The following is an 18,873-nucleotide window of genomic DNA, read 5'->3' as shown; positions in this document are numbered from 1 at the left end:
AAAATAATGCCACATTTCAATCGCAGTTGGCAAAGAGCCCCTTCCTGGAGCTGCCTGGAGTGCCCTTCCCACCGCCCTGGTCGCTCCCCAGGATCTGCAGTCTAGCGATGAGAGGGTAAATCCCATACCTGCCACAGGAGGTTGTGCCAGCCCTACTTCCAGTGCTAATTCTGATTGGTTGGTGCCTGTGCTGAAGATTTTGCATATTTCATCGCTGAGTGAAAGGTTCACATTTTTAATGGTATACAGTTTTAATGTCACAACAAACGAATGTACTCTGCCAAGAGCCCAAAGAGCTAAGCAGTAGAATTCAGCCGTCTACTTTGGGAAGTGGAAAATTACCAACTGGATCAAAGAGGAGATGTACTACCCAGCACTGCATAAAACTAAGGTCCTAACGTGTTTTCTGCCTCAGCACCCCTGAAGGACACCACAAACTCTCAGCAGTGACACCGACTCTCAGGGGATGGCAACCGAGAGAGCGTGTGAGTAGTTAAAGCAGAATCTCCCAGGCGGCAGGGGCGTAGCTAGCGAGACGCTGACCCCACTCTAACCCCATGTGACTCACTGCCCAAACGGTGCAGTTAGGGCCACTCTAGCAGGATGTCAGCTATCAGGAATGGTCTCTCAGGGTGGCTGTAAACTTTCTGGGCAAAAACCAGGGGCAGGTCCCAGGAGCTCACAGGAAATGGTCCTGACCTTGCCTTGAGGGCAATCACTTATATTTCAGTGGGGAAGGGTTGGTTTCTTTCTGAAAAATCTTCACCCTCAGCAAGCCACACCTCTCTCCACAGAGGGTAGATCCCCTCCTAAAATTGCATCTCAGGGTCAGGGCAGGCCACACCCAGTGAGAAAGTTGGTCATGCCTGGCTTCAATTACTGTCATGTTGGTCTCCTGAGTCCCTTTTCAAAGCTGGGTTGAAACTTCCTCATTATGCCCCAACTATCTAAATCCATTTTCTGCAGTGTGCCTGCACCCATTCATGCCAAGGTCTTAGCAGCTTAAAGCATGGTACCCTCAGGTAATTGGGAATTTTTTTTAGTAACAGCTTTAGTTAGATGTAATTCACATACCATAAAATTCACCCTTTTAAAATGTGTAATTCAGAGTGCTGCGCCATCACCACTATGGAATTTCAGAATATTTTCTTCACCCCCCAAGAAGAAACCTCTCACCCATTAGCAATCACTCCCTCCTTTCATCTCCCCCCAGCCCCTGGCAATCATTATTCTTTGTTCCTATAGATTTGTTTATTCTGGACATTTTCTATAAACGAAAGAATATGTGGTGGGGTCTTTTGTAACTGGCTTTTTTCATATGTTTTCAAGGTTCATCCATGCTGTAGCATAAAGCATCATCAGCTGATAGACATCTGGGCTGTTGCCTCCTTTTGGTATTATGAATGCTGCTGCTATAAACATTTGTGTACAAGTTTTTGTGTGGACATATGTTTTCATTTCTTTTGGGTGTATACCTAGGGATAGAATGGCTGAGTCACATGGAAACTCTACGTTTAACCATTTGAGAAACAAATTGTTTTCTGAAGCGGCTGGACCATTCCCATCAGCAATGTATGAAGCTTCTGATTTCTCTACTTCCTTACTAACAGTTGCTGTTATTTGACTTTTTGATTCTAGTTATCCCGGTAGGTGTGAAGTGATATCTCATTGTGGTTTGGATTTGCATTTCCCTGATGACTAATGATGTTGAGCATCTTCTCATGTGTTATTGACCAGCTGTATATCTTCCTTGGAGACATGTCTATTCAGATTTTTTTAATTGGGCTTTTTGTCTTTTATTATTGAATTGAAAGAGCTTTTATATATTCTAGATGCAAGTCTCTTATCAGATATAGGATTTACAAATATTTTGTCCCAATTCCACAGGCTGTCATTTTACTTTCTTGATGGTATCCTTTGAAGCACAAAATTAATTTTGTTAAAGCCCAATTTATCAAATTTATTTTTTGTTGTTGCTTATGGTGACATATCCAAAAAGTACTGAGGGCATCTAAAAGGAATCAGCTTTAGATCTTACTCATTTCCACTAATATCATCTGGAACGTCATAAAGAGCTTTTATTCCTTCTGCTTGAGACAGAGAACAATTTTTATTATGAAATATTTAAGATATACATAAAGGTACAAATAATAACATACATCTGTGTCCCCACTACCCAGCTTAAGAAATTTTGCCAGTGAAGTTGAAGTCCCTGTGACCCCTCCTTACCTCCCTCTCCAGAGGCAACCATTAGTCTGAATTTGGTGTTTATTGTTCTCATGCATTTCTTTATACTCTTATTATGTGTGTATCAATTTTTTACCAATATGTAGTATTGTTTTGTCTTTTTGAACTTCATGTAAATGGCATCATGTAGTACAGATTCTGCAACTTGCTTTTTTTCCACTCCAGTGTTGAGGTTTATCCATGTTGATATAACTAATATAAGTGTATAAATATTGCTCTAGTTCATTAATTTTCACAGTGGCTACACCTTCTATAAACACAATGTTTATCCATCCTATAGATGAACATCCATGTTGAAATAGCCAAAAACTGGGGAAAAATGACACTAAACATTTCTGAGCATGTAAATCAGTTTCTCTAGAACCAGGGCTTTCCATATCTTTTTACTGCAACCCACAGTAAAAATAAATAAAATACATTTTATATCTTGACCCTACGTACACATACATGTTTGTGTGTAAATGTTTATCAGTATATAACAAAAGTATCATGTAACAATATTGTCTCCTGTTATTTCTATGTTGTTAATATTTCCTTACATAAACAAAAGATGGTTGACAGACACTGAACTGATTTCATGACTTCCCTACCTAGGCTACCACAACAGTTTAAAAGTTGCTCACGGGTATCATCCCAGATAGTGTAACTACTGGGTCATGGGTCTCTTAGTCAGCTCCGGCTGCCACAACAAAATACTACAGAGTAGGTGGCTTAAACAACAGGTTTTTTGTTTTTTTTTTTCCCTCACAGTTCTGGAGGCTGCAAGTCCAAGATCAGGGCGCCAGCATGGTCTGATTTGGATGAGAGCCCTCTTTCTGGCTAGCAGACAGCTGCCTTCTTACTGTGTCTTACATGTCTCCTCTTCTTCTAATAAGAGTGCTAATCCCATCATGGGGGCTCTGCCCTTAGGATCTCATATAAACTTAATTTCCTCCCAAGGGCCTTACCTCCAAATAACATCACACTGGGCAGTAGAGTTTCAACATATGAATGGGAGGGAGGGGAAACCCAAACCTTCAGTCCATAGCTTGAGATATGCACATATTCAGTTTTTTACTAGACAATTCCACTGTTTTCCAAAATAATTGTAGCAAATTATGCTCATACAAGAAGACAAGTGAATTGCCAATGTCCTGCCTCCTTACTGGATTTAAATGTATTCTTATCTGATTCTGCCTATGTGAAATGGTGTCCTGTAATGTAAGTTTGTATTTCCATAATTAGTAGTGAGCCTGAGCATCTTTTTTATGTTTACTGACCATCCACATTTTCCTGTTCCATAAAGTATGAGACAGGGAATCTATCTATGGGAAAAGTTTCCAAGGCCATTCCTGAGCTTGAGTTGAGAGGCATATGCAGGTGTGCGGTTCTGATGTTTAAATCTGTGACCACTTGCCCAAGAAAAAAGGGAACCAATCAAACATTACCTTCTCAGGAAGACTTCTTCCAATTCTTCTCAGGCCAGAACAAAGTAGAATCAGCAGCAATAACAATGAAGGAAAAACCAGGTGGAAAAAAGAGGCTTTGTTTTTCTTAAAGCTAAAAAGTCCTAATTTGGACCACAGAAAAAATCTACTCTTGCTAAGTCGAGCTATGTAAATCTGGATATGTTATTCTTCTGTTCTCAGTCTTCCAATCTGCAAAATCAGGATAACAATCTGTACCACTTCTTACCCCCATGTGAAAATTTTGAAATACATATTCTTTTAAAACTTTGAAAATAAAGAATTTGTAGAAATTCAAGGTTTTGTGGGCGTTAGTCATCCAACGCCTTCCAAAACTTAAGTGAGATGATAGAACTGTAGTCCTTTAAACAGCTTTCTGGAGTAAGCCACTCTCCTCAATTCCTGCCTGAAAAGCGACGGCTCTGCAGAACAATGAATTATTCCCTAAAATAACACAGTCCTGTCTTTCAGTCTCAGAAAATAAATCTTAGAAATTCTCCATTTTAAGGCGTAGAAATCAAATCCCTTAGCGGTCAGTCTTTCTCTGGAGTCTCCTGCTCTCTGGTTCAGGCTTTTTAAACATCAGTCCCTCTACCCTCTGGTCTGATTTCCCTCCTGTTGCAGGTGCCAAGATCCATCCTAAAGTCACACTTGCTTGCTTTAGACTCAAGCACAAGAGTGAGGGCTCAATGGTGCACAACACTTCACCCTCCCACTCTTAGGACAGAGCAGCCACGGGAAGGAAACAGAAATGACTCCTTCGAGGTGTCGATTATCAAAGCACAAAGGAAAAAACTGGTACCAAATAGTTTCCTTTACCAAAGAATAAGAAGTTAGATCAACAGAATTTACAACCAAGAGGTGTTCCCACCCTGAAGGCCAGGATCTATGAGCAGATCACACAAGCTGCTGCCACCACCTTCTTTCTGAGGGTTGACTTCACTGCCAGCACTCGCTCTCATCTTTTACTAACATCCACCTACCAAATGGGATCTCAAGGCTTGGCAGAAAGGAAAGAAAGAAATGGTGAATCCTCATCACACAAAGGGATCCTTGCCTAAAGCCATCTCCATCTAGAAGGCATGCTACCCGCAAAGTAGCGCAATGGCAGTTGAATTGAGCCAGCAGTGTTACAACCTCTGTTGGGCTAATGGATGCTCTTTCCACATCACTATCATGTTCATGACCATCACCTGCATCTTTTTCTGAGCGCATTGCTCCTTCCAATATTTGACACTGCCTTCTTTTGCTCCAGGCATATTCTCCCAGCCAAAGCTCCACTGTATAGCCCAGGAACTTCTCTAATTCTGTAAATCACTGCTCTCAAACACAGAGTCAAGAAAGTAAAGAAAATCATACCTACCAGTGACCTAGCAGGATCACTCCATAGATCAGCAAAATGGTTAAAACAAAACCTAAACCTAGAAGAAATTCACCTTACTTCAATTGCAAAATTGGAGCTGAAGAGATGTTTATGTATTTTGTAAAGATTTATGTAATTTTTCTGTTTGGACTAAAGTTATAAATAGCTGTCATCTACTGTGAAAAACATACAAACAAGGGAAGGCAAGGCCAAAAGCCAGCAAAGAATAGAAAGAGGAAGCCAGAATGAGATTAAGTACTAGCCACAGATTATTTTACTTACTCATGCTTTGTCTATTCTTCAAAAGCAGCGTCCAAGGGCAAAAGCGTTCAAAAACAAGACCCTAAGCAAAAAATTTTCTTCTAGAGCCCAAGAAAAGAAGTTTCTCATAGGCACTAACATGTCTAGGTCTCAGATACAAACTAGTATAAAAGAACCATTTCCCAAAACTAAAAACACTTCCTAACTGTTAACAGTGTACTTCCTAATTGTTAACAGATCTCTTTCCAGTGCAGGTAGGACTAAAAATTTGATGAACATAAAGAGATCCAGGAGTGAATATTTTAATAAACACAGGCTTTACTCTGTCTGGTTCCTCATTCTCCTTTACATGAAGTAAGTTACAAAAGTCATGAGATGTTAACGCAGTAAGTAGTTCCTGTCATTTTGATAACCAAATAAAAACCCTGAAAATAGAACCAAATTAGGAGGAAAGTTCTTTGGGCTATTTTTGAAACACCCTGTATTTGCTTCAACCACGAGCAAAGTGCACACAGTCACAGCATCTTACCCTGGCACGTTGGTCTCTGGGAAGTAACTATCAGCTGAGTTTTGTTCCCAGGAGCAAAGGGGCCTAGCACTAGGGAGCCTTTCGCCAGCTTTGAAATCTCACTGGTTCTAACTGGAAAGGGAAGTGGGGGCTACAGGAAAGCTAATGCAAAACTATTTTTATCTAAATCTAACACACCAAAGGCCACCTGCAAAACATTCTAGGAGTAGGATACAGCTGTTGCTTGGAAAAAATCAGGGAACTTTAACAATAAGATCTAATAACAAAATATAATTCACTTTCACATCCAAAAGCTAACTTGGGAGCTGCTCCAGGCACCATCTAATTAACTGAAGCAGATGGAAAAAAAAAATCCTCAGAAATTATCTTTGTTTAAATACACTCTATTTTATTTTGTCTTAAAATAGTTTAACCTTTATGCTACAGACTTATTTCAAAAAACAGAAAATCTTATCTTGCACCAAAAAATATATATATAACACTCTGTTTTATTATTTTTTTTTCTCCAAAGACCATTAAATACTAAATGGAAACAAAAACTAAATAATGAAAAGAAGAACCAAATTTTGTTTTAAAAACTAGAGTCACACATTTTAAAACATTAATTCTAAGCAATGATTTGTCGTCACTGCATCAAGTCCACGCTCACACTCCAGCAACAGCAGATCTGTTAACCACCAAGTGCATTGGTTCCTAGCCATACAATGGCTAACATTTCATTTTCATGGTAAGAGGAGCAAAAGGCTTCAATGACCTTTGTACTCTTTAAACAACAAAAATATTTCCTAGTTATCCAGTGATTTTTTTTTAAGATCACTACCCTTTAAAACTTGTTAAAAGAATAAGAAGTACGTAGTGTTTTAAATAAAATGAAAAAATACAACAGCATTGGACTAAAATACGTGATTATTTTAAACAAACAGTGCACAATCTGAGGAAGTTTGGTTAGGGCGCAATCATTTTTATATATACATGGAAGTCGCATCATACACATACTGAAAAACAGGGATGGAGGGGAGCTCTTTGCCTTTAAAAAAAAAAACCTTTAAACTGAAAGACAATACTGTGTCCCCAGCTTTTTCAAAAACCTTGTGACACAGTATAAAAAGCAGGCAACAAATTCATTTTTAAATTGCCTATGGTGCTAATCTGCTAAAAGTAACAATGAACAATTGACTAAATTAGCAAATCAGATGGTTCATATTCACAATTGATAATAATAAAAGCAGAATTTATGGGATGCTCAATTGTTACGAATAATGGAGTCCATTCAGTCCGGCCCCTTCCATCAAAATGAAGAGACAACTACTGGCGAGCAATAGCTACGTATCAATATTGCTGTACTGATGCAATAGCTAAGTTACCGCTCTGTGGTTTCCAATTGGGGGAAGGGGGGCACTTAACCAAGTTAGTGCCAAAAACCAATCTGCGACCCAAGTGTACCATTTTAGTGGAGATATTACTTTGAAGAGACGGTGAAGCATAAAGTGTCTATGCTACCAAATGCAAAACTTTGGTTAAAAAAGACCCCCTTAAAAGAAATTTTAAATGTCAGAATTTTAAATTTACCACAGAATTTTTTTTTTTTTTTTTTTTTGTGGTACGTGGGCCTCTCACTGTTACCACAAAATTTTATCATTAATACCTTGCCAGAAACCACATCCCTACTCTCCTGGATCTGGCAGTGAAAGAAGAGTTGAAACATAGTCTCTCTATAGTTAGTTAGTAGATGGAAAAGTCCCAACCTAGTAGGGAGAAAAGCTATCTCTACCATCCCTTCCCCTCCCCGCTTTTTGCATATTAATTTTTGTTCTGGTGCATCAAGCCAGATAGAGTGCTGGAAAAGGGACAGGTGAGGGCAAAGTGTAACCCAATATAAAAGCAGAAGGCCAGAAAAGGGCTTGGTTACAACTCCGCTCTCCACTCCCAACCCACAGTGCACACAGCACACCCAAAGAATTCTCGTTAGAGGATGACTGTTAGGGACTAAAGAAAATATGCCCTGGGAAATCCCCTGCTATACGGAATTGGCCAAAACATACTGCTAACGTAAGAACAGGTAATGCAAAAATGTTCTTTAAAATGGGGCTCTGCCCTGATAGTGGGGGGAAAATAAGCTGCAAAAACTTCAAGTCATAGAATCCACTCTATTCTTTCCCCAATGATTTTCCTGGAAAATATAGACCAGAAATTGTACATTTCTGCTCTGTCTAGCATTTTAATTCAAGTCAAAAACAACGTGTAACAGTAAAATTCAATAAATTAATCCTAAAGTAAAATGTGAAGGTCCAAGGATACACCAGTAGTGAATGTGCAGAAGGTCCTATTTCGCTCTGGCCTCTGGGTCTTTGGTTTTTGTCTAGAATTGTGGCCACGTGAGAGACTTGAGACATGAGGTGCTAAAACTGGAGATTCAAGATCTCTTTAAAAGCCTGATCTATTAAAAGTAGAATGATAGGAAAATAAAAAGTTGATGAAGAACAGAGGCCAGATCAAGTGCGATGTTATCAGAGAAGGTGAAAGAATACATGCTTAAATACATTCCCATGGAGAGGTGTATGGACGAACTAAAGCAGCACGAAGAAGGGTAAAGAAATAAGCGAGTCTTTACACACACAGGAGACAAGGCCAGGCAGCTGGAGCCAGGCAGCCGGACGCACGCACATGCGGTGGGTGTCCTGTTCTCCGCAGCAGCCCCACAGCACCACCACAGCGCCTTAGGCAGAACAGGCACTTGGTATAAATGTGTGTCCGCTGAGTGGAAACTGAAAATGGTCGTTCTCATGCTCGTATGATAAGGAAGAGCCGCCAAGGCATTTGGGAAGGGAGGCAAAGGGCTAGAGCCCCATTATATGGTAAAAATGGAAACAAAAGCAGACAAAAACTGTGGAAAAACAAAAAGTGAGGTCTTCTAAGCCAGCATTACTTCACTCCTCCCTGTGCACAGTACATAGTGTTCTAATTCTAGGTATTGCTTGTAAAATAATTCACTAGTAACTACAATGTTATAGTAAAAAAGGTAGTAACTAATGCCACAAAACTCCAACACCGGCATTTCCTGAATTCCCTGATGCTCCTACTACCCTTTGTTATTCCTGTTAGATACTATAAAACCTACAGGGCCATTAATGTGTTTTGCATCTGGTTTCTTATGATGTATTTTGAATTTTCCACTTTTAGAAGGTAGAGGAGAAAAATACCCAAATATAGCAACAGGTCAACTTCAGCTCAAGTATCAAACAGTTGTCATTACATCCTTTACAGAGAGACCAGCTACAGAAGGCGGCACTGCCCTCTCAGATTTTTCAAGTGCCCAAAGCCTTAGAAGCTACACAACTTTTCATATTCTACCTAAGTAACAGGTTCTATGTTTCTCCCATTATTTGAACAAACCAGGGGGAGAAAAGGGATCTCTCAATACTCTCCTCAGATGCCCAAACCTCATGGTGGGGTATCTATCTGAAATGCCTCTGCCTCACAAGGAGATATTTTCCAGAGTTATGAATTATTGCAACAAGGAGATCAACTAAGTCACCTTAGCAGTATTTATAAACACAAAGGGTCATGTCAATTATTTGTGTTGTGGGAATTCAGCCAGGAGCAAAGTCAGGAAAAAAGGCAGAAGACTTAAGCTAAAAGAAAAGTAACACTTCTGTCTTCTATTTTTAAGGACAGGTTTTCAATGCACATGCCCTACTAGGTGCCAAAAAGGAACTGACTAATATGTGTGCAAATGCCCTAAGGTAGGAGTGCCAATGGGTGGGCTGACAGTGGTCAAGTCTACATATTAATTTTATTACACAGAAAAATAAATACAAGATTCAAAAACTGAAATCCATTTCACCTGGTAATTAAAATATCATTCTAAAAGGAAGGCAGTTTCCTAAGATTGAAAGTCACCAAGTAAAATGAAGTTGTCTAATAAAATTCATCATTCTCAGATTCCTACTGAGGGAAAGAAGAAATTCTTTTCTCTGTGATAAGTTACTTTCCTAAGTGACTTCTTTTAATTTAAAAAAAAAAAAAGGGAAGGGGGCAATTTTCCATGAGTTTCAATTATACAAATGCCACAAACAGCTTCTGAAGCTGAAGCTATGACAATGAACTTCCATGTCACAAAGAGGAGGAGGAGTAAGTGGAAGGGAACAGTGCAGAGGAAACACAGTGACATTGCATTACAGTAGGTATTTACGTCTGCTATCCTCATCCAATGTAAGGTCAACAACTTCTGCAGGTGACGCCCAAGTCTGCTGGGGAGTCACAGCAGTCCATGACTGTGTTTGCCGGGTGCTAACATACTGCGTGCCAGAGCCGTGCTTCCATGAAGAAACACTCTGAATCACACCTCCTCGAGGATGAACACACCTGAAATTGAAATGAAGAGCAAAAGCATGGTTAATCCTACAGAAGGCAAAATGGCTTCAGTTGTACTGAGATAAACCTACTATGCAAGTTCATCAAACCCATAACCAATATCCCTCCCCCTCTTCCTCCTTCCGTCCATGTCTGGTCTGTCTCCCCACCTCTCTCAGTTTAGCCTTAAAAATGCCAGGATTTTTGTCTCAGCTACAAAGTCCTGAGTTACATCTAGATCTGTACTGAAAATGGATAAGATGATGCTTCTCTGAATTCATTTAAGCCCCTGGGGTCTTCAGGATAGGGCAACATATAAATCCTGAGCAAAATTAAGATGCCCAGACAATCTTAGTCTGAGCTAATGAAACAGTAAGAAATACAAGTGAAACTTGTTCTTAAAATAAGTTCTGTGCCATATTTGTTAATAGTACTTACAAAAACAGAAGTAGTAATACCCCTTTTACAGATTAGATGTCTAAACATCTTTAAGTACTAGGTCATGAGTTAAAGATCAATTTCCCTCAACCTGAAGGTGACAAGAGAAACACCTGGCTAGTTCATCACAACCACTTATGCTTCAGTGAAAATAACAAGGCTGAAGTACTCAGTTTAGATTCTCTAAAAGTATCCTATAAGAGGGACAGAACTGCCTTGCTGACAAATCTCATGAGTTCACTGATCGGGAGAGAACTGTTTCAGAAATACCTACATATTGAATTCCACATTGCAGTCAAATGATAGAACTGTGAACCTCCAGGATGAACCACTGAGTAAGTTTTGATTCATATGAGAGGAAGGCAGGCAGCTCAAGTTATCACTGCTCCTGAGGTCCACACATGTAAATTATAGACCTGTCTCCCTGCAGCATATGTGAGAAGTGACAAGTGGCATGATTATAATCACACAAACTACTACAATGGATCGTGAGCAGCTGTTCTGACAACATGTATACGATGAGTGATGCTGAATCACTTAAGAACTCCAGCTTCGACCCCACGCTACCTGAACCTATAGGTTCAAAGGAAAACATTAGAGTAACAACAGACAAGGTTTAGCTGCAGAACTGCCCTTAAGGACCCTTAGGCTTATGGAAAGAGGCCCTGCTCCTACAAAGGCTAGCCTGAAAATGACTCCCTTACCAAGAGAGGTGCCGAAAAACAGATCCCTTGAGGCCAGAGTAGGGGTAGACTGCAGATTTGTTACAGTACCAGAGAGCCATCATCTTTTCAGAAATGGGCTAAGAGTAGCTACTAACCCAGAGGCGACCATATTTTCAAAGATTAGCTAGTAAAAAGCATTAAAATAAGACACACAGGGACTTCCCTGGTGGTGCAGTGGATAAGAATCCACCTGCCAATGCAAGGGACACGGGTTCGATCCCTGGTCCAGGAAGATCCCACATGCCACGGAGCAACTAAGCCAGTGCGCCACAACTACTAAGCCTGCACTCTAGAGCCTGTGTGCCACAATTACTGAGCCCGTGTGCTGCAACTACTGAAGCCCATGCGCCTAGAGCCCGTGCTCCGCAACAAGAAAAGCCACTGCAATGAGAAGCCTGTGCACCACAACGAAGAGTAGCCCCCGCTCGCCTCAACTAGAGAAAGCCCGAGCGCAGCAACGAAGACCCAACACAGCCAAAAATAAATAAAATTAAACCTTTAAAAAAAAAAAGAAAAACAAGTCCAAAGTCTAATCCAAATCTGTCCACCCCTTAAATACACTCAGATTAAATGACCGAGTAGTCACGGAAAAACCTCAGCCAAAGGAGTCCATCCAACATTTTATTTTTTTTATTTTTATTTTTTTTGTGGTACGCGGGCCTCTCATTGCTGTGGCCTCTCCCGTTGCGGAGCACAGGCTCCGGACGCGCAGGCTCAGTGGCCATGGCTCACGGGCCTAGCCGCTCTGCGGCAAGTGGGATCTTCCCAGACCGGAGCACGAACCCGTGTCCCCTGCATCGGCAGGCGGACTCTCAACCACTGCGTCACCAGGGAAGCCCCATCCAACATTTTAAAGGAACGGTTTTGATGACTGATGACAACAGAATACTAAGATTATTAAGCAGTTTCTCCTCATCTGACACGCCCGACAGACCTATGAGGTAGATGTGGAAGTTCTTATCCATACTCTGACAGGGAAACTGAGGGTTAGAGAGGTTACATGACTTGCCCAGGGTCATACTGTTTGAAAGTATAGGCAAAGGAACTTCAGGCCAAGTCTGATTTCTGGTCCAATGCTTTCCACATCATGTTGTTGCTTTACAAATGTGTGTATTAAATTCAGTAAGGCAAAACACGGCAAGAGTCAGCAGAGTGCAAAGACAGGCCCAGACCACCAATTTAAAAATATAAAGCTCTTCAACAGTTCAAAAGCTCATCTGTCAAGTAGTAATTGAAGTAAAGTTGGTTAGAAACTTAGAAAAATCAGGGAATGAATGACTACCAAAAAAAGTCAATGTAATCATTGACAGAATTCCCAGAAATAACTCTGAAATAAAAGCAGTATTTAGTCCCAATTGTTACTCTGCCCTGCTCCTTAAGTAATCATACAATGTAACATCAGGACATCAGGTAGTGGCTTTAAAAGGGATCTAATCCAATCTTCCCATTTTACAGAAGAGAAAACCAAAACCAAAAGACAACTGCCCAGGGTCTTAAGAAAGTAAAACATGGAACCAGAACAAAATCAGGTCTCCACTGGGGAGTTTATTTCCAACTATGTCTTTCTCAGACTGCTCCCGAAGTACTTACTATACACTATGTTTGATTGTAAGGGGAACTGCCTAGCCCCTGCGGGTAATACAATAAAGAGCAAAGCAGATTCTAGAAAGTGTCCAGAGTAGGAGAGTAAGAGGTTTAGAGATGGTATTTACTAATGAGGAATGGTTGAAAGAGGTTATAAACAGTTCCAGTTACTGGAAACCAAATTGGGCTACTTTAAGCAAAAAAGAAAATTTACTGGAAAAGCACCTTTGAGTACCTCAAAGAACCTAATGATGCTGGAACAACTTGGCCTCACTCATTTGACTCAAGCCCCAATCCTTAGTCTGTTTCTCTTCAAAATTTTAGATTCTCTGGAGAATGTGATGATCCTATCTTTGGTCAAAAGTTTTCCTGTCTCCTATTAACTGCAACTGGAAGGGCAATTGCCAAAGAAGTGAGAATCATCATGGAAGGCAGCTCCTTCACCAGTACAGAGATCTTGAGAGCAGAATAACAACCATGAATCAGTTTCTAGAAGGCAACTTTTGGATGATCATTACTACACAACAATTACAGCTACTACAAAATAGAAAATCTGCCTTTTAAACATTCAAGCAGTTGCTGGGGCATCTGTCAGGAATGTTAGTAAGATTCTGAATACAGGCAAAGCTATCCTGTTAGAAGTCAGGATAGTGGTTACAGAGGGCAAGGTGGAGCCAAGAGGGACTTCTGTTTCTTAATCTGAGAGCTGGTTACTTGGGTATGGGTACAAAAGCTAAAGCGTACACTTATTACTTTTCTGTGTGTGTTATAAGCCAATAAAACATTCAAATTTTTTTTTATGATTTAATGACTTCAGCCACCTTGAATAAAATGGTAGCTAGGAGATGGATGAGGACAGAACAAGGCTTTTAACACATTTTTTTTTAAGTACGGGGAAAAAAGGTTGAGCCCTATTTTATAAGATGGTACATTACAGAATAACTTATACCAGATGCAGAGGGGTAAAAAATTTCAGGAGGAAATGCGACTACAACAATTGTTATAAGCCCTACAGAGATGCCCTCTAAAGAAGGATGTGAGAGGCTCAAAATTTTGTTAAGGCAACTAACAAAGCACAGTTTCATGTATTATCACATATCCTTTTTCTATTATGAAAGATATGGGGTGGGAACATACTCAGCTGTTTTATAATTGGTCCAATCAGATTCTAGTGCAGACACAAGCTTTTTTCTCACAAAGCATTTAATCTGCATATGACTGGCAATAGGTTTGCACAACTAGAGTCACATTTTGAGTATTGTAACCAAGAAAAACTGCTTAGGCCTCACTTCCATAGACCGCCCCCCCCATCCACTATTTATAAACAGTAAGTTTTGATAGAATAATTTCCTGCTCTTCATATATTAAAACCAAAAAAAGGAGACTTCAGAGTAGAAAGGAAGAAAAACACAAAAAGAGGGCAGGCTCTGATGATCAGCTGTTGATACAGTTAACCTACTATTCTAAGAAAACAACATTAAAAATTAATCATTTTTGCTCTCATTTACAGATTCTGAAGGTGACCTCTTAGATAACATTCCTACTTATTTTTCCTAACTGAAGGTAGAGTGAATCCTTGTAGCTTCAGGGAAATGCTAATCTGCCTCCCTTGCTTTTTTTAGGGTTAATGTTAGCAATTGGTTCTAAGCAGCAATCAGCCTTAAATGCTAAAGACTCCCCACAGCAATTCTTCTGAAGAGGGGTGAACCAACATTAACCAATGGACCATAGGACCATGTTAAAGGAGGTAAGGGTCTGATTATTCATAAAAGCTTCAGAGAACAGGTACTGAAAGAACTGTTTCAGCACAGTTCCATAACATAAAGATACATGCATTCATCTTCCTAGGGCAATTACCAATGAAGCTTGCAGAAGAAAAGAAGGAAAATGGAACAAGGATAAAGAAAAATATTAGCAACAGGGTCATAAGTTAAAACTTATGGCAAAATTAAGCGGGCACAGAAGAACTAGAGATGATGGAAAAGTCTCCACCTCACTGGCAAAGAGCATCTTGTGAAACTGGACTGTCCAAAAATTAACACCTAGAAATGACATCTAGGTAATGACAGGAGTTCATCACAGCAATCCAAGGCAGCCATAAAAGATGCATTCAACCATTAGTTAGGCAGGCATGCCTTCTAGTCTATGACTAGAAGAAACACAGAAGCTAAGTGAACATACCAAAATCTAAAAGAAAAGAGCAGGGGAAGATGTTAGCATGCAAGAAAAGAAAAACAACTGTTTAACAAAAAAAAAAAGAAAAGAAAAAAGAGGCACATCACAACTAGAATTACTGATATAAAGGTCAACAAACCGGAATGCTTCCAATATGGAAAAATGGCACCCAAACCCAAGTCAGAGCAACCACAGTCCCAAAGAGAACAACTCAAGAACCAAGTCTGAGTTTTTTAAAGCTCTCAGAAAGCCCACAAGGTAGAATACCAAAAGGAAAAATAAGAACAGGACAACTAAATCCAAACAAAACATCTATGCATGCAAATCGAATTAGAACAAAAAGATGTGGATCAAAACCTAAAACCTTCTTCCAAGCGATAACCCTGCCAGAAGCCCATCAATACTTCATAACTGCAACCCTAGACCTGTAAAAGAAATAAATTCCAGATGAGATACAGGCAGCTAAAGGGGCAATTCTGAAGCAACCAACAAGAAAGGCTCTCCCCCCACCTGCTTCTCAGCTTTTTTTTTTTTTTTTTTTGATTTATTTATTTATTCTTTGGGTCTTTGTTGCTGCGCGCGGGCCCTCTAGCTGCAGTGAGCAGGGGCTACTCTTTGTTGCGGTGCACTTCTCATTGCAGTGGCCTCTCTTGTTGTGGAGCACGGGCTCTAGGCATGCAGGCCTCAGTAGCTGTGGCACACAGGCTCAGTAGTTGTGGCACACGGGCTTAGTTGCTCCGCAGCACGCGGGATCTTCCCAGACCAGGGCTCGAACCCGTGTCCCCTGCATTGGCAGGTGGATTCCCAACCACTGCGCCACCAGGCAAGTCCCACTTCTCAGCTTTTTAATCTCAATGTTTGAAAGATTATCATGCTTCTTCTAAAGAAACTGCTGAAAAATTTTTCAGAAAGACACAGCAGAGTCAGTGAGATCCTGCTCAGTCCTAGACCCAAGGGTCAAAATAAAAGATCCCCTCAAAATGATACAAGAGTCCATTCAAAGTACTCCAACAGAATTTGTCAACTCTACATTGCATTTTATGGACCGTTATTAACCACCACTGAGATTTCAAGATAGATCTGTCACCTCCAAGATATGATTTCTCCAGGATTCAAATTAAAGGATCAGAATTTAAAAAACCAAAAAAACACATCTTTAGGCTTCAGAACCTGTATGAAAAAGTCCTTGAAAGTAATGTTATAGCATGTTATTTAAAATGTACCCAAAGTCACTTGACTTAGTTAAGAGTGAAACAAAGATGTTTATAGGGTAAAATGACAATCTGGATAAAAGACTTTAACAAGTTCAGAGAAGGGTGTACTAGAGATAATCGGTGTGCATGTGTGCGTGCTGGAGGTGAGAGAAACTTGGAATTTAAATTTCCAAGTTTTAATAGAAATATAGTAATTTCAACTCCAGATAACAAAAATATTTGTAGAAAAAGAAGCTCAAGATATCATTATGGAAGGAAAGTTTAACAAAGAATCTGAAAAGAAGGGTAGCTCACTCTGTAACATTTCTAGGCACAAGGAGACAATAAAGAAGGGAGAGTCGGTAGGAGTTAATAGAGAACTGGACCATATCACTGATATGTCTCAGAACAGAGTAAGAGATTAGACAAGACAGCACAGGTTATAACCTATTCTTTCCTACTTGAGTAGGAACACATGAGTAACACTGAGTTAAAATTTGAAAAGTAAGTCAAGAGGAAGTTGGTAACTGGATAATGTGCTCCTGGCACAACTGACGATAATTTACCTACATCAATCTATCAGTCAATATGCAGAATAAGTTTTATAGTACACAGTCTGAAATGAAAAATACTGTAATATTCTACAAAGATCTTGGCATGGGGCTTAAAAATATAATAATGTCTTCTATACTTATATAATGCTGAAATAAAATAATGACAAACATATACTGAAGTAAAGGAAGAAAACAAGAGTTCTATCTTCTTCATCTCATGGATAAGTCAGCTTGAAGGAAATAGATGGGGAAATGAAAGAGAACTTCATAGGAAAAAGTTTTTGACTAAGGCAGAAAAAAGGAGAAAAAAGAATGAGGTAAAGGAAAGATTAAAGAATGAAAATTCTTTCCCACCAGAATAGGGGAAATAACCATTTAGAAAGAAAAAAGGAAGCAGCTATACAGGCATACTTACAGCATAAATATAGGATAGAGGATGAAGTGCTGGGACAATACTAGTTCTGACAGAGAATTAGCCACTTCTGGGGAGATGGCATGTTAAATTATGACTTAAATCTACATACTTAAAGTTCCAATTGTTTAACTAAAAAATGCTTTCAGAAAGTATAATCAGTTCTCATTAGAAGAAGGATCCTCAATTTATGTGCATGTCTATTTTGCCCCCACTCTCCACTCCTAAATTCACCTTTTAAGTAAGTAACAGAAGAATGCTGGTGAATGTTTTATTACCTTCCTAACCAAAGATTAAAATCAGATCTAAAAATAAGGTAAGATACTATGTTATATACCTACTTGAGGAAATCACAACTTAACTCTTGTGGCATAGGAGAAAAATTCTACATAGAATACAGATTTTTCCAAAGACTAGATTTTGTTGTGTATGTATGTGTGTGTGTTAAATGTTCCTCAGGTATACCTCTGAGAGGGCTGCAACTAATTCTTAGGACTGTATCTTAAAGCAAGAGTCAGTAAAGTTTTTCTGCAAAGAGCTAGACAGTAAATATCTTTGGCTCGGCAGGCCCTAGGGTGTCTGATGAAACGTCTCAATTCTGCCACTGGAGTGCAAAACAGCCATAGACAATATGTAAGTGAACAAACATGGCTCTATTCCAACAAAACTTTATTTATGGATAAATAAATTCTATTTGAATTTCATATAATTTTCATGTCACAAAACATGTCTTCTTTCGATTTTTTTTCCCCCAACCATTTAAAAATGTAAAAACCATTCTTAGCTTGAGGTCCATATAAAAACAGGCAGCAGGCCAGATCTGGCCCATGGGCTGTAATCTGCTCACCACTACCTTAAAGAATGACAAACCTTATAAAATTATTTCCATAATACTGTACACTAATTTGATGTCTTGTGGCTTTTTTTTTTTAATTCCTAAGAAACAAGATTCCCTAAATCACACAAACATCACTAGAAATACACTATCAGGAACTGACCAAAGTAACTTGCAACCTTTCATGAAAGGTAAGGAGAGGTGCTCTACCAGGACATGGAAGCAACCTAAGTGTCCATCGACAGATGAATGGATAAAGAGGATGTGACACATATATACAATGGAATATTACTCAGCCATAAAAAGAAACGAAATTGAGTTATTTGTAGTGAGGTGGATGGACCCAGAGTCTGTCACACAGAGTGAAGTAAGTCAGAAAGAGAAAAACAAATACCGCATGCTAACACATATATATGGAATCTAAAACAGAAAATAGTTCTGTAGAACCTAGGGGCAGAACAGGAATAAAGACGCAGACGTAGAGAATGGACCTGAGGACACAGGGAGGGGGAAGGGTAAGCTGGGAAGAAGTGAGAGTGGCATGGACATATATACACTACCAAATGTAAAATAGATAGCTAGTGGGAAGCAGCCGCATAGCACAGGGAGATCAGCTTGTGCTTTGTGACCACCTAGATGGGTGGGATAGGGAGGGTGGGAGGGAGACGCAAGAGGGAGGGGATATGGGGATATATGTATACATATAGCTGATTCACTTTGTTATACAGCAGAAACTAACACAATAACGTAAAGCAATTA

General features: G+C 39.6%; 1 protein-coding gene across 5 annotated transcripts in view; it reads right to left on the bottom strand.

Annotated features, from left to right (window-relative positions):
• Nucleotides 1-2,088: 2,088 nt before the first annotated feature.
• Nucleotides 2,089-18,873, bottom strand: part of ARK2N (arkadia (RNF111) N-terminal like PKA signaling regulator 2N) — a 76,100-nt gene continuing 59,315 nt past the window's right edge. For all 5 annotated transcript variants that reach the window (XM_027118416.1, XM_027118417.1, XM_027118414.1 and 2 more), the window contains one exon: nucleotides 2,089-10,210. In XM_027118416.1, coding sequence (XP_026974217.1) covers nucleotides 10,021-10,210 — 190 coding nt within the window. In that variant the 3' untranslated portion in view covers nucleotides 2,089-10,020. The remainder of the gene's footprint in view (nucleotides 10,211-18,873) is intronic.

This window comes from Aethalodelphis obliquidens, unplaced genomic scaffold, assembly GCF_003676395.1.
Source record: "Aethalodelphis obliquidens isolate GAN/ISIS:26980383/991018 unplaced genomic scaffold, ASM367639v1 scaffold19, whole genome shotgun sequence".
Taxonomy (NCBI): Eukaryota; Metazoa; Chordata; class Mammalia; order Artiodactyla; family Delphinidae; genus Aethalodelphis; species Aethalodelphis obliquidens.
This window is presented reverse-complemented; position numbering and strand designations above follow the sequence as displayed.